Genomic DNA, 26,618 nt, shown 5'->3' on the forward strand with positions numbered 1-26,618 from the left:
CAGAGTTGTAGCGGTGATCAAGGACCTTTAATGCTGACTTTATTCCCAAATTTACTCTGCTGAGGTGAACAGAGGTGGTACGATATCAGCTGGACCAGGTCACAGTCCTCCATTGTGCGTGACCCTAATGTATTGGACTTATCATAGTAAGAAAATTGTGCTAAAATTAATTTAACCCTTGTGCTATCTTATGGGGACCAAATGACCCAACCCTTACATTGATGTGTTATCCATCCCATGACAAATGTGGATGAGGGTGGACAGGATTTCATGTCTGCCATAGACACCAGCGACAATCAAAAACCATTGTAAAAATTATTGCAAAAAATAAAAAAAGTTTGGCGCGCTGTCTTGTGGGGTCCAGATGACCCCACTTTCCACTTAATTTTTAATTTAAAACAGAATATTATTTCTAAATAGATTATATCTTAGATTTTCAGCGTCTATGCTCGAGTACTTGCTCTATGCGTATAAGGTCAGGTGCATAAAACAGGTCCATCCACAGGCTGCATTAATAGATCACTCCGCAGGTTGAGGAGGTGCAAGGTCTGTGGATGGGTGAAAGAGAAGAAGGTCTGCAAAACCAGCGGCAAACTTCTTGCCACAACACACATTAGAATTGTTTTGCCAATGACTAGCTGAGAAAATATCTGAACCGTTGGGTTTATCTAGCCTAATAGATCCATTATGTGGGTCAGCACAGACTTCAAAAAGGCATCAGGTATTGAGAATGTCATGTTTGTTTTCCAAGTTGCATATAAATGTTTTTATTAGATATTAAAACATTGCTAGGCTGAGTTAAAGCTAATAGACTGCAGTCTTTGTAACCAATTGCATTCAATTGATTGATGCGGTAATATGGGTAAACATGTTCTACAAAGTTTGATAAGACTCTAGACTAGAGCATGCTCAGTTTACAATTTGATACCTAGAAAAATTAACCCTATATTTGCATGTCTCAATATACTGCAAAGACTGCTGTCATTGACTTCACTGTTACATTACAAAGCAAATACATATTACTGTTATTATGTTGACTAAAACCCAGGGCCTTTGTGATGGTTGTAGTGGTTTTAGTGTGTGTGTGTGGGGGTGTGTGTGTGTGCACATGCACATGTGTGTGAGAGCCATAACAGCGGGCACTTACCACAACATCCAGATGGTGCTGAAAGCAAACAGCGGTGCGCTGTAGGACCCCTCAATAGGACCGTCTAGACTGGTCCCTGACCAGACAGATACAGCCTCCCATCAACTTAGTGTTTGTCAGATTTATGGTAATGGTCCTGCAACAGTCTTCCTGTCAGTGACATCAAGATTTACAGCCTTGACACTCACCCCCACCCTCTGCCACACACATACACATATATACCATCCTCATTCGAAAGTCCCCTCCAACCCCAACAAACAGACCCTCCCCTGTCCCATCTTCATTCTCCTTGCGCTTTTCTTTTCTTAGACTGCGTGCTGCTGCATGACTCTTGCCAGCCACTGTCTTCTCTATGAGAGCTGTCCAAGCGCTTGTATGTATATGCCAGTGTGGTTTGTAATAAGGCTGAAGGCATGAAGTCTCCCAGCGTCTTTTCTGAAAAACATCACAGCCATAGGGGAGAAAAGACCCTCTTGGGGTGGCAAAACCACCCAAGCTCCCTCCAACAATAGCTCGTGTCAGGGTTTCCTGTTAATCCTCTGTGATGAAGCTTGTGTATTTTTCGGGTGAAACGTTGGAGTGCAGGGATTGGTGGTGATGCAGAGAAAATTGTGGGCGTGACCCAATGTTGTGGTTCAGGGGTGACTTGGAGATAATGAGTTGTGGGGAGTTTAGCGGTTAAGAGCCAGAGGGAAAAATGTGAAGTGCAAGTAGGGGACAGACATAACCCCATGTATGTGGATTAGAGCGTAGCCCCTTCTTTCATGTCTGCGTTTTTTGGTAGTAACCTGATCTGTGAGCTCCAGCTCTAGTGAGCCCAGTGGGAAAGAGTTCCTGACAGAGATCCCGTCCATTCTCAGCCCAAGTGTTTTTCCAAGGCTGCTCTTCTGTCTTTGATCTGGTCTCCTTCTCAACTACACAGGGTCACAAGCTACCACGTCTGCCCAGTCTGGGGAGGGGTACCCTGTAGCTGCTTACAAAAAAGGGGGGAACCCTTAAGAGGAAGCCTCCTGTTGTTGAAAAACATGATCTAAATCTGTACTCGGGTCATTGTAAAAACCTAATTTAAGGTTTTAGAGAGTGGCGGTACATCCTGCATCCAATAGATGAAGTAGAAGTTTTTGGATGGTGGTTAAAAAAAACAAAAAAACATCTGAAATAAATTCAATATTAGATTATGTCCGAATCCCCCCCCCCTTCTCACTATATAGAGCATCCGCCATTTTCTAGTGCTGTCCAAATCTACTAATTCCAAAACTGAGTGCACTAGAAATTTCCCAGAAGTCTTTGCCTAAAACTAGCATGCATCAATGCTCACTAGATTAGCGAATATAGACCACAATGCATTGCGGTCGAACAATTTCAAACAAAAAACGTGTTTGAATTAAATTTTTGAATAGACCATCCACATTTTCACCATCAGAACACAGTGGAGTCATAAATAAACGTCGTGAAATGTTCGTATTGATTCGATTTTAACTCTGTGAAATCGGTGACGTCCTATTCGGCGTTTAGAAACATGAAAGAAAAGTAGTGAGCATCGTTTTCGGATTGCCTTCAAAATCCAGGGCATTAGATAGTCCTCCACTATGTAATTTTTTAGTAGTTTGGGGTTAGGGTGGGAATTTGGATATAACCATAAACTTTATAGTGTAACTGCAAAATAGCGTTCTATTTTTGTAGTTTGGAACTTTAAAGAATTGGTGGGGAAATATACTAATGGCTTTATTTCTGATTTAATACAGACATGTATATGTAGCATTTATAAAATATTACACAATTTTACTGTGAGTTGCAACATAGATAATAATTATCTTATGGGGTCTAGATGACCCCATCTTTATATTGATGTGTGATCCCTCCCATGACAAAGGTGGGCAGGATTTTATGTCAGCCAAGGACACCAGTGAAGATAAAAAAAAATCCTTGTGGGGTCCAGATGACCCCACTTTTAATGTAAACAATCCTAGGATAGCACAAGGGTTACAAAGAAATTTTAACAGGAATAAATGAAACTAAATCTGCAGATCTGCTTTATTTTTTTTAGGGTTTTGCATGAATTTGTTCCCTTAGATTTTGTCAGAAAATTAAAGAAAAAATGGCTTTCCCCAAACTACAGAACTGAATTACAGAAATGCAACATATTAATGTTAAAAAAATGATTTTGTTGAGGAGCACAGCTTTGCAGAATATTGTTTTCCCCTCTGCTTTTCAACAGATGCAGTAAGTTCTATTGAAAAGCTGGGGGGCGCTCTAATGTCACTTTGTGATTTTCTCAGTGTGTTCTTGTGCATGTGTGTCTTCCTTCATCTCCTTGTCCAGTCACCTTACTGTCAGGGCAACAGCCTTGGAGCTCTGAAACGGGGGGCTAGACAGACAGAAATGGGTTGAATGAATTGGTTGGCAGAGGTGATCATGAAAAGGGCGAGGTTGGAAGAGATAAAGTGGATCTTCCTTCAGAATAAAGGGGTGCTATGCCTGCTAAACAGTGACAAGCAAGTCAGTTTTTCAACGGGGTCTTTCTTGTATACACACAGACAGGCAGGCATAATGGGTTGTGGGTTATTTTGTCGACTCAAGTGAGACACGGTCTGCTTCACCAGACAGGATGTTGAGCCGCTGCAGACAGTGTCATCTTATTAGTGCTATACATCTGTTACTTCAGTTCAGTGGGTCTTTGTGATATTATCTTTCAAGCTTGATGAGATGACGGGTAGACATGTTCAGCATTCTCGCCATCAAAAACATACCACATACTTAGATGTACATACTTGAAGTGTGGAACAGGAGTACTGCATGCCTCCAAGGGTTTCAGCATATTGTTTCAGTGCATTTTTACATGCACTCACATGTGCAAGAGATCCATTTTTTTATTGCAGTTCAGCGAATTGCACCTGTTTAATGTCCTCAGTTGGCTATCATTTACAATGCATCAAACATTGTCATCTTCGGTGACGATTGAAAGCTGATGTATTGTAGTGTTTAAGAAAACAGTGTTTCATGCCTGTAGCAACAAGCTCAGAGCTTTTGGTGGGGCGTCCCTCTCGCCATGTGAGAAACCTGCTGCCATGCATGCACTGATTCTGATGGTGACCAGAAAAATGTTAGGACAGCTCAAACGACCAAACTTGGTGGTCCTAAAGGTATTTTTGTCACAGAGTAGAATGAAGCCTGCTGGGATTATAGCAGAGGGCGTCTGGTCAGCTTTGTTACAAGTAGACATGAGAAGTGTCCGATGAGTCTTCTTATGTGCACCCCCCCAGCCCTGAATTCACTCACTGTACTCTACCCCCTCCCCAACCCCTGCTTCAAAGCAGTTGAAAACAACAACAGTTAAAGGGATTAAACAGGAGTGTCAAACTCAATCGCACTGGGGGCCAAGATCCAAAACACGCCTTAGGTTAAACATTTACTGAGTACACTAAAACTACATTTTCAAAACTTAAGAAACGGAACTTTTTAACGCTGTCAGAACCCCGGGACGCGGCCGGTACCGGTACCCTAGCCTGGTCTGTGTCTGGTACCCCGCCCGGAGCCAGTGCTGATCCGTTTCCGGTACCGACTGCTCGGTACCAGATTGAGGTTAGGGTTAGGATACCAAAGCGGGGCACGTCCCAGTACCGGACTGGTACGAGCTTGTGGCCCAGAGGTTAAGAAGCCTTGATTTAATTGGATGTCAAAAATGACGAGTTGGGGACACCCTAAATGTCAATTTTTGACTCAGAGAGATCGTTAACCAAACGTCAATATGTGACAACTTGGGACTGAGGATGTGCTGCATTATGTTACCAGCGCAAGATAACCTCGGGCCATTAATAACAAAAATATAAAATAACCTGGGGGGCCGGATCCGGCCCCTGGGCCTTAACTTTGACACATGTGGGATAGATGATGAATGAAGATGCATGAATGTGTCCATCCCCCCCAAACCTTCCCAGCTCCCCTCCACATTTCCTTCATCCCTGACAGACTGCCTTCCTGTATGTCCTTCTCCACTCCAGGACTCTGTTATGACTAGGGATGGTGTGTATTACACACATAGCTGTTAGCACTACTCCTCCGTTGGGACGCCCATCTAAAGGACTGTCATTTCTAAAGGTCAAGAGTGAGCCCTGCACGCAAGTGTTGTCCCGACACTTGGTCTGGAAAAACAAAATCGGGCTGCTTGTCCATCCGTGTCCTGTGACTGTCTGTCGGCAGTGATTGTGGCTACTAAAGTCACAGAGGTTCTTTTCTTTCTACTAAAAGAAAGAAAATTGTTCTGTTGTCTGGAATCTAACAGTTGAGGGGAAAAGAGTTGTTTACTTTTTTGATTTGTCTAGCTGCGAGAAATCCCTTGTGGATAAATGATCCAGTCGCGTTAAGCAAGCAGTATTTCAGTCATTAGCACTATGTGTACTCTTGAGTTCAAACAGCTAAAGCTTACCCTCAGATGTGACCTTTCCTGTTACAAAAATGTCAGGGACCCAGAGCTGTTTTTGTTGATTTCCCACTATTTTTACATCTGATACCCATAACTAAAGCAGTTTAGTTTCAGTTTGTTAAAACGATTATATTGTTAGGACATGTTTTTCCTCATCCTTTTTTTTTGTATTGCAACATAAATTTATCCCACACATAACCATTAGCAGCTCATTTATTTACTCTTTAGCTTAAGAATTGCTGTTTTTTCGTTGTTATTTTGGCACTATCTCTACATTACTTGTCCTTGTCCTGTCAGTTAGAACTTAAATTTAGCACAACAGATCATTTTCCTCTTACAGATAAAACATTTTAATTAGACAAAAAAGTTGCACATAATGTGCAAAAAGCTAAAGATAAACTTTCAACATGTTGTGTCTTGTTAAAAATTCAAATTTTCTTCAAAATAGTCCCTGTCTTTTATGAAATTGGATTCTTGGGGTTCCCATGTTTTGTGACCTCCAGAGACTTTATGAGATAAAGGGAATGTCTAAAAGACTATAAAGTGCGGGACCATTCAGTGCCCTGGTTTTAAAGAGCCAGTCCAATGAAAATTGTTATTGATGGAAGAAGTACAATAAAAAAATGACAACTAAAACTATCTTTCTGTAGTTCACTGGCTTATCCCTTTTGGGGTCGCCACAGCGTAACAGCACCCACTGTTTCGCATTAGTGATTTTGGCAGGGTTTTTACGCCGGATGCCCTTCCTGACACAACCCTGTACTTGAGGGGCACAGGGACCCAGTTAGGCAGCAGCGTCAAGGGTCTTGCCTAAGGACCCAATTTGGGTGGGGATCAGTGGACAACCCTGGGAATCGAACCCAGGGCTTCTGCGTGACAGCCCTTCACCTAGCCCACTGAGCCACCCAGCCGCTAACTAAAACTATCTTTCTTCCTGGTTTTGGAAATGTAGATTCGGACACCCAGAGAAAATTGCGCATGCCCTATATAGTGCATGAGTAGTGAGAGAATTTGAGGACAGACTTTAGACAGGTAAGTTAGTTGTTCGCACTAGTAGATGTCCTGACTGACTAATCAGAGATTAATGTATTTTATATATATATATATATATATATATAATTGTATCCTGAGTGGATAAGCAGAAATGTCTAACCATCAGACCAAAGAAACAACATCCTTGAAACAAACAAAAAAAGACAATACAGTCAACATGGACTGTAAACAGAAGGTTTTCTGCCAAAGGGAATGGGTCTGGTTTTACTGGTTGTAAGAGAGATTGAAAACCTAGATAATAATACTGAACCGATAATACTGAACCATATGACAATAGTAAATAAATAATTACTTCATTGAGGTACATAAATTTGACAAATAATATATCAAGACCTCCTGTAATTTTGGTTTAAAAGCTTATTGTATCACCACATGGACTCTGGAATATCTTCAAGAACCATTGTCCTTTTACACAATAAAGCACTAAACAAGTATAATGTGAAGTAATAATATTTAAAAGGAAACCCTGACAGAATCCAGAGTCTTTGAGCAGAAACAGACGTTCATTATAGATGAGCTCTTGTTTTTGCTTCCTTTTGGAAAAAACCTGCTGTTTGTCCCTCCATGCCAAAGATGAGAGAGAAGGGTGTATGATGGAAAATTTGAGAGGAGAATGTTTTCATCAAAGGTGATGTCTTTTCTCCTGAGGTCTGTAAATGTTTCTGCAGGACAATGCCAGACTTCATTCTGCACTGTTACTACAATGTGGCTTCATATACCAGCACTTGAGCTCAATTGTCCTTCTGATAGTTTGGGATTTTTCTTGTTATTCTTTCCTAAAATGCTATGAACTGCAATAATGAATAAAAATGAGCAACATTTGAGGTTTTAATTACCACAAGATGTGTTGAATTCGACTCGGATCAATAAAAACAACTCTCTTGTTAGTAGAGGTATAGCTGACATTCACAGTAATATTAAAAATAGCAATTGAAGCAATCTGTAGACTGATTAATGCATACTGGAAGTTTGTTGCGGCTCCGTTTGGAGCATGTTCTCAGCCGACATACATCAGTGTCTTGTGGTATCTCGACTGTTGCCAGACTATAAGGGTGAAACGTGATCCAGTCCACTGCTGTGGTGGCTGCGGCTTCTTTGTAACCCACATTTATTACCCCTAAAAATACCAAGTGGTTTTCTAAAAGATCCTGGCTCATATTCTGCAGCTACATAAGTCAAGATTGCATCATGACAGATTAGGATTCATTTACAGCTCCATCCAAACCTGCCAGTCTAATGCAACTAAAATCGGTTGGTTAATATATATATATATATATATATATATATATATATATATATATATATATATATATATATATATATATATATATATATATATATAAAACGCTTAACCCAGTCGTTTTAGACAACCACTTGTGGACTGAAGACGATGAGGGTTGGAAGAAGGCTTTACTTTCCTCCCAGTAAAGTTAGGTTGTTTATTTCTTAACAATATGATTTTCATAAAGCCCAGCCAATCTGCTTTCACAACAGCAGGATAATGTTTCAGCAATTCTTTCTGGGAAACAGTTACAGGATTTTTATCAGGCTGAGCTGATCAATAATGTCTTAGAATGGAAGATGGGGGAATTGTTCAGATTTTTTTGTTCTGTTATTGTAGTGATGGCTGAAAAAACAATGAATTATAGCTGTTAAGTGTTCCTAGGGGTTCCATCAGATTCTGTGTCTGAGAGTATTTACCTTTCTCTGTTCCCGTTCATATTGTATGTAGAATATAATCTCTCTCAGCTGTTTGTCTGAATGACATGAAGATTTATAGAGGTTATTTTCATAGGACAGACAGATTTGAGCTCCTGGTCTCAGTTATACAGCACACTGTCTCTCAAATCATCTAGTGTGGTGGATTTGGAGAGGAAAGCTGGGGGGGATTTTGAGGTAAGCAAAGGCCTTTTGACATATTTATTTTTCTCCAGTGAGCCTTTTGACCAGCTTTCCTCCTCAATCTTGTGCTGTCAAGGAGCTCCAGAGGTGTGAGCTGCCATCTCTCACTCTTGCGGGGGCCAGTGTGTGCATGGGGAGTCCATGGGGTCAGGCCCTGGAAGCTCCTTCACTAACTGTTGTGAAATCCTCTCCGTTTGCTCCCACATGGCCAATGAAACGGCAATCCTTTCTCCCCTTTGTTGTCTTGTACTCCTAAGGGGTTGAGTAAATAACTCATCCAACTTTCTACCGCTTCTTCTTTTTTTTAAATTTTGCAGTATATAAATGTGAGGTTGCACAAGTAAAGCCGTAAAGCATTTTTTTTTTTTAACCGGTAAAACTATAAAAACAAACTGAGTTAAAAGGCACAACTCTATGCAAACAACAGGTGAAATATCTGAATATCAATGTCATAGAAGTCGTAAATATTTGTTCATTTTTACCTCACATATACTGTTGTTACATCTTTGACAACACAATCCAATGAAAATCATGGTTTTGGTGGTTTTTTTAACATGTTTTTGTAGCATTTTTTTCATTATAGTGAACACATAACTAACTAATAAACTGCATTTCTGAGTATTTTGTTTATCAAATTGTAATGTGCAGATGAAAAAGTTTGGGTTTGTGATTAGGACTGGGCATTTCACGATACGCGATACATAGTTCACGATATTGATGATATCGCGATACAGCGATAATTGGGAAAAAAATGTTCTCTAATAACTCACAAAATATAGAAGAACACATATTATTTAAGAAAATATATCCCTATTTAGCTTGAACACAATCATAATACACAACTTGCCTGATTTTGTGCAACAAATAATACAAAACAAATAATAATAATACTGTCTTTGACAAGCATTGACACCAATTGAATTGGAATTATTTTTAAAATTCAGTGTTTAAACATGAACAGCAGTGCCACTACTTAGTGCAAAAGTTGTTGCAAACAACAGGACAAAATTAAATAATTCAATGTGCTGCCTGGCACATTGGTGCTCGCAACAGCCAGTCTTGAAACGTGCGCCGCCCATTGACCTCTGAAGGAACGTCTCGCCAAACGATGATGAATATAACATTTTACAGCCTCTTCAAGCGAAAAAAAAAAAAAAAATCATACTTGATGATAACCCGTCGAGAATCAATTGAAGGACATTGAAGGAATTGCAAAATAGATTTTTTGGCACAACTATATTTGTGATGTAACTGTCATGGTTGGGCCAAAGTCTCCCTTCTCCGCTACAATTCTGATGCATCCACTTGCAGACAAATAGACCCATTTACGTCTTCTTTTAGTCGTCTAGGCTGGTATGTACCGCTGGATACCGCTAATATTGCTCCTCGTTTTTTTACTAAGCTAATGTTTGCTTGGGCCTGTGAGGAGCTATAAGCTTAGCGGGAAAAGCGTAAACATTAGAGCTGATGGAAAATTGATGGAGCCTCCTTCAACTCCAACAGTTCTGTACTGAAAAAAATGAAACATTGAATCAATTAATAGAAGTTCTGTAATTTGTTACATTTAAAAGGAATAGTTTTCATCAAATTAACAATTTGAGTAGATGGTTTACTGAAATTACAAATTACAGAGCTTTTGTTAATTGATTACATGTTTCATTTTTTACAGTGTTCCCACAACTCCAATGCAAATTTCGAATAAGCTCCTGCTGTTCTGCAAAGAATATTTTTTAAAATACGACGCAGGCTTTTTGATTTTAGCTAAAAATCATCATTACACAACCACTGGGAATAAAGTTACAATAGAAAAAAAATATAGTTGGACTTTTTAAGATTATATATAAGTATATATGTAAATTACCTTCTTATTTTCACTTCAAACATCCACGAACGATCAGCTCAGAGGTCGACGAAAGGCTGATCCTAATCTGTAACAGAAATTTCTCCATTTAGCTTTATGGAAATCGGATGGTATAAAGGGGGCAGCAGGGGCAAAAGCAAGAAAGAAAACCAAGTTTCTACACGTACCTGCTTCCAATGCGAGTGCTTCTGATCTTACCTTTTTTCTGAAGGTAAAAAAAGAAAAAAAGCTTCCTGTTTAAGCAGACTGGTGGGTTCACTGAGAAGTCGCAGAGGTTTGGTTGCTCTGCAGACGTCTGGTTCTGGTGAAGCAGATTCCCCACATCTCCATCAAACAGCTGCTCAGTTTTGGCGCGGCTCTGAAAACTGACCCTAATGATCACTGATGTTATGGGGTCTGAGGAAGAACTGAGGCTAAGCCACCCGTCTGATCTGAGAACAGCTTTCATCTTGTAGCAATTGCTGAAAAATTGGAGAAAATTTATTCTTAACAGGTGTCCTCGTTTCTTTGTCTTAAATATAAATATTTAACAGGAAACATGAAAGAAGACTGAGTATTTGTCTTAATATGTTTATACACAAACACTGATGTGTATTAAAAACTTCTTCAATTGTAGTTCTTTTGATCTGCAACATTGTAAATGGGTTTCAGAAAATAGTCCCTATTTTTTATGAGGAACAATAATTGTTTGCAGTTACATTGATTAGTTTCAGTAAATCTTTTTTTTTTTGGATGATCAAATATTTATGTGATGTCAAGTAATACAAGCAAAGGTGCATACATAAACATTTTTTCCCCACTTCTTTTTGTACTTACTTTTACCACCATAACTGCACTGCATTATGATTCATCTACACTGAGACTTTCACTGACAGAAACTGCAGACACTTTGTGTTTCTGCGCGTGCTTGCATGTGCGTGCGCCCGCTACGTCTTGTTCAGGCAAGTTTCCGTCTTCTCTATTAAAAGATGTCTCTCTTCGGTTCTGGATGCGGATCTCCCCACAGGCGCTTACAGATCTCGTTCACGGTTCACACCGCATTTACTCCTTAATGTCTCACAGCAGGGCCTCGGTCCCAGGCAGTGATTCATGGAGTGACAGGCCCGTGTTTGACCACCATAAGGGCCCAATCAGACAGGGTCCACATGCAGACACAAAGCATGTAGCAAAAGTGTCTAAAGCATCAAACGGTTCTGCCTGCTTTTGTAAACCATTTTTATTGTAATTTTATAACAGCACTGCATCAAAACGTTTAACAACATTTTTGTTAATCTATCTTTTTTTATTATTTTTTATTTTTTATTATTATTTATAAATAAAAATGTCACCCTAATTTGCTTAGTTACTTAAGCCTTAGTGACAACTACCCTTAAGAATAGATACAGGCTATCAGTGGTTGAAGAATGCACAAAATATCAAGATTTTAGACCAATATGTGAACCTGTAGAGTGAAAATATTTATGCATTTTTTCCCATGACCTTGCTGGGAACATCAAGCTTGTAGCAAATACTTTTAAGTGGAAGTAATGATGCAGTAGGTGAGATGCCGACATTGGGTACAGATTTTTCTTTTTATCAATCTCCTCCAAATCCAATGCACTAGGAGCCTGTTAGTGAGGTTCACGTGATAAGTGCAGCCTGACTGTTAGAAATGATACAATCTAGTGCTGCCACAAACGATTATTTTAATAGTCGACTAATCAACGATTATTTTTTCCAATTAGTCAACTAATTGGGTCTTTCGCAAACTGGATGTAAACTAACTAAAGCTGAATTTAGTGGCTGAAGATGCTGAAATTGATAGCTAAAAACGCTGAAGTTGATAGCTGAAAGTGCTGAAGTTGATAGCCAGCTAAAAATATTAGTTAAATGCCAAATTATCCTAAAAAACTGAAACTTAGTCAAAACAGCTAGCATGCAGCTAAAATATTATCTAAACTTTAAAATAGCCTGAAAAAGCTGAACAAATCCTAAATTAGCCAAAATAGCTAGCATTCAGCTGAAATATAAGCTGTACTCCAAATTAGCCTAAAAAATCTTAAGAAATGTCAAAATAGTCTAAAACACTACCATGTGTCCTTTTTTTAGCCATAGTTTTTGCAGTGCAGCAAGAGCTCATTAGAAATTCACCTTTGTGTTGCGGACAGGATTGTTGATGTGGAAGTAATCCTATGTTGATATCCCATTATTCCTTCATTTACATTCTTTACCCTAACATTCTTTACCCTAACTTGTAGCCCCTCACAGCAAAGCTAACATTTAGCATTGCAAACAAAATGGCAACCAATATCGGAGCTGTCCGTACAGTTTGAAGCCAGATGTATGAAGTTTGTTGCTAAAGTATTGTCTCTCTGTAAAAAGGTTTTGTACTTGTAAAAAGAAAAAAAGTTGTAAATCTGTAGCATTTCATTTCACACAGAGACAAAGCCTTTTTTTAAGACGGACAATTTCTTTTGATAATTACAAAATCTTTTCACAGACAGACACTTTTTATTTCTACAAGTACAAAGCATTTTTGTAGACACACAAATCTCTTACTACAAATACAAAACTTTTTTACATTCATTCATTCATTCATCTTCTTGACCGCTTCTTCCCTTTCGGGGTCGCGGGGCGCCGGAGCCTATCCCGGCTACTGAAGGGCGAAGGCGGGGTACACCCTGGACAGGTCGCCAGTCTGTCGCAGGGCACTTTTTTACATGCGGACAATATTTTGGCAACAAATAGATGTCGGAAGACTAGGAAAATTAAGATGTTAATGGATCTATCAGTGTAGAGGATTTATAATTGGAGCAGGTCAGGGAGACTTTGACCTAGCCGTGTCAGTGGCTGCATCATAAATCTGAGCTTTTACAAATAACAGGTTTTTGTCTGCACCTAATCTATCATAATTTGAATAAAGAAATACTCAGGAAAGTAATTTTTAATCTTAAATAATTTTAAACATGTCCTCAATCATGATAAAAATGCTACAAAAACACGTTAAAAACACCAAAAACATAATTTTCATCACAGTGGGTCTTTAATTTGGGTCCTGTGACTACAAGTTTAGAGGGTTAGCTCAAGTATTAGCTTGGTTCTTATGAACCCTCTATGGGCTCAGACAACCTGAAACCCCTCTACATCCATACAGGTGCTTGTGACTAAGGCTGTAATAAACAGAAATGTTGTTTTCTCCTTTTTTTCAGTGTTTTCGGGCACTGTGCTGTAAAGGACCTCCGCCTCCAAGACCAGAGTATGACGTAGTCTGCATCGGCCTGACAGGTGCTGGAAAGACCAGCTTGCTGTCACGCCTCTGCAGTGAGAACAGCGACGACATCGGTCCCACAACAGGTATGCTAGAGGGGTGTGGCAACAATTGTTCACGTTACATTAATGCAAGCACCCTTCAATTTAGTAATGTACTTTTGTAAGGAATTTTGAAAAGGCCTCATGTTGTCTTTTTGGGGATCCCAGAAACAAAATAGAATCCAGATTTTGCCGCTTTGAAGTCCAGAAAAAGTATTTGTATTCGAGTGAATGAAGGGATGTCACCGGCCAAAGCCTGGTATTTAGTTCTAAGCTAGGCTTGTGTTTAATATGTCCAGAAGAGCAGGAGGCTTTTGAGTTCTTACATCAGTTTCCTGGTAGTCAACACTACTTTCCATATATGCAGTGAAGTCCCTGAAGACCTCCGGCATTCCTCTCTCCTCCCTTGCCTCTGACAGCAGAGATGTTGAGCTGTTACAGAAGCTCTGTGGAAGATTTAGACGTTGTCGTGCAGACGCTAAATTTAAAGCTGCCTGTAAGCATGAGTACATTTTACTCAGCTCCTGCTGTTGACCAGTTCTTAAAAGAAAAAGACCACAGCTTAGAAGGACAGTCGCCAACTTTTCTAAAATGAATGTTAACTAGAAAAGTTGCATTACCTGCGATAATGTCATGTGAATGCTTTTGCTGAAAGTAGTCACTGAAGATGCTGAACCTTTCTGCAGAAAATGGTGACGCAATTTACTTTAATTGCTGAAGGAATTTGCAGAAAATGCAAAAACTATTTTCTTCTTTGTAAAAAAAAAAAAAAAAACTATAAAGAGTGCTAAAGTTGACCTAAATCTTTGAAAAATGTATTGTAAAATTGCCTAAAAATCCCTAATACGTGCCAATTTCGCAAATATTAACTAAACTCCAAAATAACCTAAAATTCCTCAGTAAACTAAATTAGTCAAAAACGTTATCCTGTTTCTAAAATAGAAGCTGAACTCTAAATTAGCCTATAAAAATCTCAATAGATAACAAATTAGATCTACCGACTTTAGTTATTTTATCACAAAAAATGAATGAATCAAACGTGACATAAGTGTGTTTTATTTTTGTTTGTTTTCTATTTTATAATCAATGCATTTCATTGTTTCTGTAATGAGTTTGAAATCATTGTGTTTTGTCCTGTATTTTTCAATCTATGCTTGAAATAAACCAATCAATCAAATCAGTTAGCCAAAAAGTTAGCATGTAAAGTATTGGCTAAACTTTAAATTAGCATAAAAACCCTCAATAGATGCCTAATTAGCAAAGAAAGCTAGCTTGTTGCTTAAATACTAGCTAAACTCCCCCCAAAAATCCTCTGTAAACTAAATTAGTCAAAAACTTTAGCCTGTTGCTATACTAGAAGCTGAACTCTAAATTATCTTATAAAAATCTGAGTTGATAAATTAGCCAAAATCGTTAGCATGTTGCCAAAATATTAGCTAAACTCCAAATTAGCATAAAAAAACCTAAGTAGATGCCTAATTAACTAAAAAAAGCTAGCTTGTTGCTTAAATACTAGCTAATCTCCAAAAAATTTCCTCTGTAAACTAAATTCGTCAGAGATGTTAGCCTGTTGCTAAATAGAACTCTAAATTAGCCTAAAAACCACAGTGCAGATAGCTAAAATCGGTCCAATTCTGGTATGTCCATCGGCAAAAACAATCCCAGATAATCAACTTCTGTTGTAGCTTTCTTGTTTGCATCCCTTTTTTTGTTCCCGGTAAAGCTGATTTTTGCAGATATTTTTTTATTTTTACCGCAATCACTTTTATGTTTACAGATTTTCTGTTTTATTTTCGCTCTCGGCCACCGTAGCTTTGGACCAAAATAGTAAATCAAATTGTAAGACGTACCACCAAGTTTTCCTGTTAAACCAAAGATGGACCAAAAGATTCCGGCTCACACCTCAGACGTGTTTTCTCAGTCGGATCTCATTTATAGGCACATTACTTTTCTGTTTGTCTCTCTTGTTTTTCTGTTTCTTTTATTGAGACCACACAACGAGACACAAGGTTTTTGTGCAACATCAACAAGCCCGTCTGTTTTGTGTTTACCAGTTGTTTGGTCCGGAGTAAATACAGCAAATATTCCCTGAAAGCTAAAAAATGAAAATCATGGATCTAAAACCTATTTTTTTCTGTGTAGATAAAATTCATGCCAACTATTTTTTTGAACCGAAGACATTTTTTATATTATAATGATGGTTATAGATGATTTTTTTTCTTTTAGGTTTCAACATCAAAGCTGTACCTTTTCCAAATGCCATCTTGAATGTAAAAGAACTTGGAGGTAAGTTAATCCTGTCCTATTTCATAACATCAGGATCCAAGCTTCTATAAATTACATGGAAAACTCACTAAGTTAAATCTGGCTGCTACTATTTTAAAATTGTATTATTTTTCTCTGTGTTTTCGTTGTAATTTTATTTTATTTTTTTTGCATTTTTTGGTTCCTGCTTCCAAAAATGAACAAACAAAAGAAAAAAAATGAAATTAACTTCAAAAACCTTGAAGATAATTGTTCTCAACCCCTCACAATTTTTGATTACCGTGTTTTCCAGAGTATAGGTCGCACCTGTGTTTAAGTTGCAAGAGCAAAAAATGTCTTATCAGGAAGAAGAAAACCTTATATAAGTCTCTTCGGAGGATGAGTCGTACTTGTGGAGGAAAAATGCAACGTTTCAGAACTAATCCGCCAAGCCCAGCATAGCTAAAATATATAAAGAAAGAAACACAAGAATACTTATCTTTTGATCTGTATATGAAAAATATCAAAGTTAAAGAGGAAAACAATCAGATTCTCTTCCATGTTTGTTTTGGATGACACTTCTTCTGCCGCTGTCAGTAGCAAATACTACAGATGCAGCGCCCTCTAGCGGTTGAAACAACTGGGAAAATAACAAATATATAACTCTTTTGATGTCTTAAAAGAAAATTATGACAGATAAGTCGCTCCTGAGTATAAGTCGCACCCCTGGCTAAACTATGAAAAACGACTGCAATTGATACTCCGGAAAATACAGTACTTGTGTATAAAACAGCTTAAATCTTATGTTTTTCTGTGAATTTTCATTTGCAGTTGTTTTTTTTTATCAGTGTTTCTTTTTTTTTAACCTTTCTGATTATTTTTTCACAAGAAGAGTCAGCTGTGTGTGTCAGGGATGCTAGACTTTCTTGTTTACTCCTCCAGTAGCTGCACAAACCCTTTTAGATGTGATGCAGAGGAGTGTATACTTTAAACCCTGTTAGTGTTTTTGAAATGTCTGTACAACCTGCACTGGTGGTATTCCTGGAAAAGTCACTGACTCAAGGAAGCGGTGCTGTTTAATACAGACGGTTGAGGTGGGCTGAAATGTACGCATAGAACAAATGCAAAGAAGGTCATTAAGGGGAGCCTGGAGAGAGGGCCACTTCTCCTGCAGACGACTCTGTTTAAAGAAAAAAAGAAAGTACTGTTTGGCACAGTTTCACAAAACATTTTTTCTGTGCATTGTAGACACATGACAGGTGCAGTAGAAATTTTTAAACCTTAGCTAAACGTAGGCTTCTGAAAAGATGAAACTCACGGACACACATCACCAATACACAAAGAGGCACTGGTGGACCACCAACCAGGATGCTTCCAGATTTGGACAGAGCACATTATTGGGTTTTCAAAAGAGGTTTTACTGGATTGGGTCAAGCCCAGTCTTGTGTTGGTAACATTATTGTGGTTAGAAAAACACTCGTCCCACGGATGACACATTTGATTTAGAGACGTTGGTACAGCCGCTACACCACAGCGAGATATAATCTTTTCTTTTTTCTCACCCCTCCTCTGGCCTGGACATTAGTCTGCTGCTTGTTTTCCTTTACAACACAGAGCGTAGGAATTTGAGGGATTTATTTATGGATAGAGAAGAAGCGAATGTATTGATGACTCTGCTCTGCTGGCTTTTTTCTGTTTGGAGAATATTATTGATTGTATGTTTCAGTCTTAGTGAGACTTGTTTTAGTGTTTGAAAGCATTCCACATGTACATGACGTAAACGTGGAGTCTCCAGAGTTGCTTCTCTTGCATAATATTCCATCAGTCCCGTTTTACACCAAGCTGCCAAAATGGTTCTGATTAAAACAGCCCCCTTCTGCACATCATGCTTGCTCAACACTTCCCATATCTGCCAGGACTCCTCTTCCTGCCCCTGTCCCAGGAGGGTTTAGAACAAGCAAACATGCCTGGTTTGGTTTTATGTATTCCATTGCATCACAAAAAAAAAATGACACAAGGTGTGACGCATAGACAAAGGTATTTCAGATCTTGAAAAATTTGTTTTTCACAATGCCTCTGTGGCTTGTTTTCTATACACAAACTGGAGAGAATGATGCTCTTTTTAGGAATTTCCTCCTTCCCCACAGGAAATCATTATTAAAATAAATTGTGTGTCCACACCAAATGCAGCTAGCGTCAAATTCCTGTACTGTAGACGTCTTTGTTTTAACATGCATCAAAGTTGCTTCTTGACGGTTATCCAAAACTCTGTGAACCTGAAGCTTGTGGGAGGAGCTTCCGTCAAAAACTTCTCTCAAACTCATCATTGAGGACACGGACACTGAGGGACCAGGTTTTCTTTATTTTGAAGAGCTGAATAAAAGAATCGGTGCACGTCTCCATGTTTGGGTTCAGAGCAACAGAGATGTGCTGTCAGGGGAAGGCAGAATGGCAAGCCAGAAGGGTCAAAAATCGCCAGGAAAACAGTGCCTCACCTGCACATGTAGGTTACTATGGATAATAATTATTATTTGAAATATTTAAATATTCCCACAGTTAGTTTTAATACTAGAATTAATCTTTTTTTTTCGTTTAAGATTTAATTTGGACTTTGTGACCCTAAAACCTTGACACGATCCGAACTGTGACTTTAGTGACCTTTTTAGAATACTTAAAGGACTACAGTCCCATACACTCATGCACACACACTGATGGTGGAACACTGGGGCCAACCTGTAACCACCAGGACCGATGTGGGGTTCAGTGACTTTCCTGAGGATACACGAGGGGGATGGCAGGGTGGGAACTCCAATATTTAATTGGGACTCCACCTCTGCCCCTTAAATAAAGCAGCTTTTCAGCTTTAGTTTACCTCAGTTTACCTTTAAATGCATGCAACTGTTGGCTGCATATAAGAGTCACCAGGCTTCATTATGTTTGCTTTTTTTTCGGTTCCTGGCTTTGTTAGCTGTTGCATTGACATGTTAAAGAAGAAAAAAAGGAGTTCTTGGTTGAATAAAATGAGAGACGGTCTGCACATCTGGCACGCAGAGACGTCTTGCGTCCAGAGGGAAGCAGGGAGTGACCCTCACATGATACTTGGAGTTGGATCAGAAGCCTTCTCCTCTCCCTGTCATTAAAATTTCCTGGGCTTTAAAGCAGTTAAGTGTAGCTGACCCACAACTGTTAACCCGTATTGCCGATACAGAAAACATTTCAGCTACACTTTTCAGTCCTTTGCCCCGTGTGACTGAACACATGCACCCTTCCTTAAATAAAGCCATCTGTCGGCACCGACACCAGAACAGCTCGTCTTTTCCTTGCACAACACCCCGGTCAGAGTGAGCCAGAGCAGATTTTTCCACTTCAGGTCTGTTTTACTCTATTCTACACAGGTCGGCGTCCTGATCAGATATTGGAAACTGCATCTGAGACACCACATTAATTTGACTTAACATTTAAATCACTGAGTCTGAGCGCTCTGGACCAGACTGTGAAAAGTGCAAGCGCCCCTTTAAATGGCTGATTAAGTCTACACGTGTGCAGTCCACCCTGATGTCTGTTTCATTTTTTGTTATTTATTTTTTTATTGTGTTGATTAGAAAATTATACCATATATCAAATCAAACAATGTTTTTTAGACTTTACCTTTTTTAACACCACATTTTTTAAAGAAATGAATCAGTTTAATCAATTAAACAGTATAAAATCATGATGCATTTAACTGAATTAAAATGATCAATTTTCCCGTTTTTATTTTCAAATCAGCTGATCTGGAGTCCGCCGAGCGTTTCTTAGTGGTGTCGGTTGTAAGGATTGGGCAGGAAGGGCACCTCTGTTGCGAATGTGCGTGTATGTGTGTGGACAGTGATATGACGTCAAGTCTAGACGGGCAATTTCACAGTGTGCTTTCATGTCACGCAGTGACAGCTGATAAAGTGGTCCTAATAATCACAATGCATTGCTGTTGTTCTGTAGTTTGGTGGCTGTGGAAGAGTTACAGCTTTAGAACTCACATTGTGGCCTTATTTTAAAAAGATTTGCACCTGTATGACTTGTATATGATTTTGAATATTTTAGTGAGCTCAGAATTATTATTATTTTTTTCCAGAATATGATTTTTTTTGCTTAAAATGAATCAGCTTATACATGTTTATGTGAAAAGATGACCTTATGTAAGCTGTTTTTGAATATTTAGTATATTGTAGTAAAAAACCTGTAGTAAAAAATCAAGCATGACCAAGCATCTATTAGTTTTTATAACCAACAACAGATAAAGAAAGCGAGAGCCTCTTTTAACAAAACCCATACATTTTAGCCATCAAAGGTGAACTGTGGCTGGTAATATCAGATATCCCCACAGTGTTTGTAAGTGTGCTCAGCAGGGAAACTTCCTAAAGTCACATAATTTGTAAAGTGCCATTTTGGTTTAGAGCAGATGATGGCAGGAGTTGCTCTGATTTTCAAGTTCTGAGGACACCAATGTAACTGATCCGAGATTGAGGCCTCGTTCCGGGATATCCTCCTCTTTGATGTATTGGGTCTGATTGAATGGTTCATGACATACGATGAGATCAAATATTAGCATCTTGAAAGGGAATTAGCTGAACCAATTTTTGATGTTCGGATTTCTAAAACATTTAGCATTGGTGAACCCTTTGTATTTGAACAGTCGCATGTCAAGAACAAAGAGGACTTTTAACATGTGCACTTAATATTTATGTAGGTTTGAGAGGGCTGCGTAAAGTTTAAGATAAAAGCAATTAATTCTTACACTACCAGTCGCTTCACATAACTGTAAACAGCTGTGCCAGTCAGACTTGCACAGGAAAATATGGAGAACAGTTTAAATGTTTACGAGGATTTAGCCAAGACATTTGCAAACATCAACTCTGTAAATTTTTAGTAATAATGTTTGCTGCCAATTATGTAGCTATTTAAAAAGCACTGATGTTCAGTCGGGAAATGTTCACTTGAGACCAGACATTGCTGAGCATACATGTAGCAACAGCTGAGGGGCTTCACTCAAACTGCAGCTTGTTCCTCAGTGGTGTAATTTATGCCTTAGCCCTTATGGGTGGATACGGGCTCTGCACGGGCAAAAAATGGGCAACTCTTTACCGGGCATGTAGGAGGTTTGCACAAACAATCAAGATCATAGATCGCTTGGTGGAGCGGACAAGTTCATGCACATTTTTTCTACAGCCAAGCTGTTGCAAAATAAATTTGTAGCAAACACTTAACCCTTTTCCATGTTTACTTTAAATGTCGACGTTCTTTCGACTACTGTAACTCTTTAAAGTCCCCTCTCAAATGAAAATAGGCTTTTTTTGTGTTGCATTTTTTCTCATCATCGAGAGCTTAGACAAAATAATTTATGATTAAAACTGTGTTTCTGAGTACTTCTTAATTCAATCACGTTGGTTAAGAAAACCAGATGCTAGAAAATCTTGGGGCTAATGACAGAACTATTGACCGGGCGTGCTAAAGTCTCTCCAATTCACTTTCTTTGTCCGAGCTGGCCTCTGCCTCAAAATTGTACGACTGGATTGATCTAACATTGCTCGCCATTACTTTTGCGCCGCTAATGCTAGCTTGGGGCTATAAGCTCATGCGTGAGCGCACAGACTAATCTCCCAGTGTGGGGGAGGGGAAGGGGGGCAGGGTTGCTCCGAGTCAACAATCCAGCCCACAGACCAGAGTTGCAAATCGAATGAACTTTAACCATTTGCAAAATTAGTACAAGTGTATTTTGAGGCGGAGAAAAACCGCAACAATTCACAGCATTGAAGGGTTTACAGAATCAACAAAACTCAGCTGATTCCAAAGCAGAGAAAAGCAGCTTTACCCCGTTATTAATGTTCTTAAAGTGTTGCATAAGAGTGCAAATGCAACGCCACTTTGCAAAGCAGGATCACTTTGTTTATGGACATGTCTAATATGGCGTCGCTCTTTTCATATCTTGTACAATGGTATTTGGCTAGCATAGCATCTCTAGCAATATAACTCTACCCAGCCACCATCCCTTTATTGTAGCCGTTTTGCTCTTGTTGTGTTGAAGTAAGAGTGATAAAATGGAGTGTAAAGAATAAAAATTTTTTTTTAAATGTTTGTTTAAGATAAAATGGCTAATAAATGCCCAATAAATGTGAGCAGTGGGGGGTGGAGATCCCTGAGAGGGGCAATGTAAATCTGAAACCATCCCTGCTGATACCCAAACAGGTATCAACATTAGCAAGGCTCAACATTAGCCTCATGTAGCTCACATGGGAGTAGAGATTAGGTTTCAACATGACTGAAATGTAGATCATTGCATGCTGTTTGCAGTTGGTTGATGGATTCAGAAAGACCATTTCACTTTGTGAAAGAAATAATCTGAGTCAAAGCGAGCTGTGTTTGGCTGTTTTTGTTCACCAAACGTTGTCTGTTAGTAATAATTTACACTCAAAAAGCTCATGTCTAGAAATACTAAAACAGTCAAAATTACGTTTTCTATATCTTCATTTTGTCCCCTTCATTTTTACTTGTAAACCACAGTAATGTTTGACTTGTGTAAATGACAAAAGATATGCTGAAATAAATGAATGTCTTTGTCAGTGATTTTTCATCCCGATTTGACTTCTATCTGTCATTTTGATTTATTTGAACTAAACTATAAGGTTTCAGATTCTTATTGAGTTAAAAGCAATGTGAAACTGTTACTTAGCTGTACAAACGTCCTGAGGCACCTTCATAAAAGTCTGTTTTTGTTTAACAAAACTGTATTAAACTGAGGGTTTGTTGAGACAGTGACATGCTGTTTTCAAAGACATTTAATTCCCATCATATTTACTTTCCCATCAATATTACTTTTTTTCTTTGCTTTTAAAGTCTGATAACTTTTCTTAACTGACCCTTTTGTAGTGTTTCCCGTCATCATTTTTAAGGCTTTGCACTTCTGAATTCTAAAACTGTCTTCAACTTGACGCAAAAAAAAAGAAAATCGAGGCACTCACTCCACTGAGAAACAGTGTAACTCGGGTGTATTCAAATCCAGTCCTCGAGGGCCGGTGTCCTACATGTTTTCCTACCAACCTGCCGTTAAGGCTCCTAATTGGCTAAACACACCTGATCCCCTTCGTATTCTTCTCAGAATCAACCACAATTCGTCAGATCTCTTCAGTCGCTGCATTGCTATCAACACCATGATGAGTTTTGTGCAGCATCAACGCCGTCTCCCCATTGGACCCACAATGGCCGGGTTTGCTGGATTGGTGTCAACAGCCCTTGTCGAGGGCCCGCTTTGCTACCAGACAACTTCTAACAATCAGACAGTGGAATGGCAGCACAGGGGGACGGGGGTGCCAAGAGCTGGTCACAGTCACGGGGATAGTAGGCGGTGCCGGACCCTTCTAAACTCCTGTAGATCGTGTAGATCGGGGCAGCAGAAAGGAGGCAATCAGTTCTGGGAAATATTTGTTTTTTTAAAGGGATAAATGTTCTAAAAAAGCTTGTTTAGGCTTTTTTATATTAATTATTGGGCATATCTGTTTAAGAAAGTGGGAAAATGTGAAGTTTTACCTGATATTTTTCACAATCTAAGTTCAAAACGGCTGATAAGAAAACTCTGATGACCGAGCATTCTAGTAGTACTTGAAATCATCATTCACTGATGAATCTCTGAGATGTGAAATAAGATTCACCAGATTTGTGTGTAAATGAGGTTTTGTGTGTGCGTAACAGGGGAGTCGTGCATAATTTTTAAAGATTTGCATGAGTAATTAGTTTCATGGTGTTGTCATTTTATTTGTTCATGTGTAAATTGTATTTTTTTTGTCATTTTTGTACTTCTGCACAAAATTTACAAATGCACAAGAATTACGCACACACAAATCCATGCATGAAACGGGGTAATACTTATTTCTCTCTATTCGGAAGCATCGATTGCAGCCACATCTGTGTTTTATGTGAACATAGAATTACAATCTATTAAATGACAAAACCAGGACTGGATTTGGTGGACTTTTTCCCATCAGTGGTCGCCACACCTTCTTGCTTGCACAGGTGGGTTGGCACAACCCTGTTTTTTTAAGGCACAGAGAGACCCAGATAAACAGTAGCTCAGAGGGTCTTACCTTAGGACCCAACACTGGATTTTATCCAGGTTGCCTGCGCGGCAGTCCTACACACGTTTTGTTCCATTTTGTAAAAAAAATTAGTACCTTGCATTTGCTTTTCGTCATTTTAAACGTCTCATCTATTTTTACCATTTGCAGCAATTTTAGACTTTATGGTGTTAAAAAAGAAAGAAAAAATATAGGGTGAACTTTTGACCAGTACTGTATGTAATAAAGTAAAAGGATATACATATGAGACTTTGTGCCAATATAGGTGAAATGCAGTGGAACCTAATGGAAGAAGTGGCAATGTTCCACAGGCACAGGTGGAAAGTCACTATAGAAAAAAAGGGGAAACTAAATGTTGTGCATAAATCTTTGTGCACAAAGGATATAAATCTGTCAGAAATATACTTTTTTCTTGGAAAGATAAAACCTCATGAGACAGTCATGTAATGCATCTATAACATATGTTCTAAGATATCGTGTCATGATTGTAAATTGTTGCTCCCTAACGGTGAAATATGGTGACATTGCTCCCAGCACCCACCTTTTAAACCAACAGTGGAGAGTATCAATTCAAGAAATGGAAGACAGTTGCTGAAAATGACTTTGGTAAGGGTTTGGTATGTTAGGCCTTGATTAAATGGAGTTATTACTTTTGTTACTAAGGTTTTAGTAACTTTGTCCAAAAATATGTATTATTTTATTCATGCAGGGTGCATTCACAGATTAGATAAGTCTGATTTGATTACTTTTGTTGTTCTCCTGCACTGGAGATGATTTGTGTGCTCACCTGAAAGAAGGCAGTGTTTTTTATGCTTTTTGCAAGCTGTTAGAAAAGTGAGCAATCAAGCAAGCCAGAAAACATTCGCTCAAAATGCAGCACTTCCATTTGATTGGTATTATGCAGCATGATCTAAGAGCCATGACATCATGTTTTGACAAGCTCCCTCTCAGGCCGATAGGTGGCAGGAGCTGCCAGCGAGATCTGAAGAGACATGGCAGACATTCCACCATTTCCAGGCAAAGATGAAACTTCCTAGACAATCTCTCAAGTGCCACTTTGTCTGATAGCTTTTCACTCCAGTGAGAGGTGTTAGTAGATCGACTGGGGGAGGACACGGGGACGGGTGGGAGAGTGTGAGAGATGGGAGGTAAATGTCACCGAGAGCTCCGCTCGATGTTTAAACATTTTTCAAGCCTCACACTTCGTCACTTCTTGGCAATTACAATACTATGAGCAACATTAACAAGACAAGAATTCACAAGACTACAAAGAAAGTACGATCACCAGACGGAGGAAGAGAACTCTAGCCAGATATGGTAGATCCTCTTGGAACAAATGAACATGCTTGCGTATGCAAAGTGATAGGACACTTTGCTTCATGTATGTTTAATGAGGCAAAGTTTAGTCAGCATGCACAACTCGCATTTACAGCCTGATAAGGACAAAAGAGTGCTTCCATGGTCGTCTTTCTGAATCGACTCAAAAAGGACAAACCAGTGTGTAATTTAAAACTTAACCCTGCTTTTGAAATCCTTCAAAAACCAAAAGTACGTAAAAACCCAAGTTACTTTGACTTTTACTACAATCACTACCTTTAAAAGCAATTTGATAAGCTTTAGGTGAAGCAAGCAGGTAAAATGTCTGAGTGGAATTTACTTCAAACTCATGGTTTGAATAAAAATAAAGATCCAACAAAATCCCTTCTGTCACCTTATCTAACATCAGCATTTAGCACCTCATTATTAACCGTTTCGCTAAGTAGTTGAGCCCAAAGACTTTTATTTTATCTTTTTCTCCCAGGCCGTGTCAGACTTTTATCTGTCTGCAGCCCTTTCAGGCCAGTGCGGTTGGAGAGTCGCTCCGTTTTGTTTTGTGTCTGTGTGCTGATAATGGCTTCAGTCCGCTGTGTGTCTGCTCCGCGCTGGTCTTGGTGTGTGTTCCATCTCTGTGACAGACAGAACTGTGATTCCAGAGACGCTCGGTATGCTGGCGCACCGCTTGATGTATCAGTCCACCAAGTGGTTCCATGTGTTTCCCCCCAGGATTGTGATCAGTGCCACTAGTGCTTTAGAATCATTCAATCCAAGAAAGAGAAAAGTAATAGAAAATACATTGTTTACAAGTGGGCAAAAAGTGCAAAGTCAGGCACGTTTTTCAAAGTAGAAACGGTGAAAATTTGTTTTATTCCAATAAAATAAATGAATACATTTGTTTCTCAAGCAATTTGTAAATTCTGCTAAACTATTTACAGTTTTATCATACACTGATTGAAATGGGGGCAAGGGTCCTCACTTTAAATGCTGAAGATGTTTGCATGGAGGTGTTAAATGTTTTCCATGTTTCCTTTAGGTGGTTCAATTTCTTGATGTGTTTAGTGGAGATGTAAAGGATACAGATATGCTATGACAGTAACAGTAGTATCGCTGAAAACCACAAACACAATTAACTTGGTTAAAAGGTATAAAATCGATTCGGAAGTAAATAATTTGTTACTGTCAGTTTCTCTTCATGTTCTCTCCACTGTCCGTCTTTTTTGTACTTGTGATTTCTGTGTACTTGTGTGTCAGTTACAATTGGCCGAGGCTGAACTACAT

General features: G+C 38.9%; 1 protein-coding gene across 4 annotated transcripts in view; it reads left to right on the forward strand.

Annotated features, from left to right (window-relative positions):
• The window catches only part of arl15a (ADP-ribosylation factor-like 15a), a 120,292-nt gene that overhangs the window by 39,842 nt on the left and 53,832 nt on the right, over positions 1–26,618 (forward strand). For all 4 annotated transcript variants that reach the window (XM_024275639.2, XM_024275640.2, XM_024275642.2 and 1 more), the window contains exons 2-3: positions 13,575–13,719; positions 15,901–15,960. In XM_024275639.2, the coding sequence (XP_024131407.1) occupies positions 13,575–13,719; positions 15,901–15,960 (205 nt within the window). The remainder of the gene's footprint in view (positions 1–13,574; positions 13,720–15,900; positions 15,961–26,618) is intronic.

The sequence above is a fragment of the Oryzias melastigma genome, linkage group LG9 (genome assembly GCF_002922805.2).
Source record: "Oryzias melastigma strain HK-1 linkage group LG9, ASM292280v2, whole genome shotgun sequence".
Taxonomy (NCBI): Eukaryota; Metazoa; Chordata; class Actinopteri; order Beloniformes; family Adrianichthyidae; genus Oryzias; species Oryzias melastigma.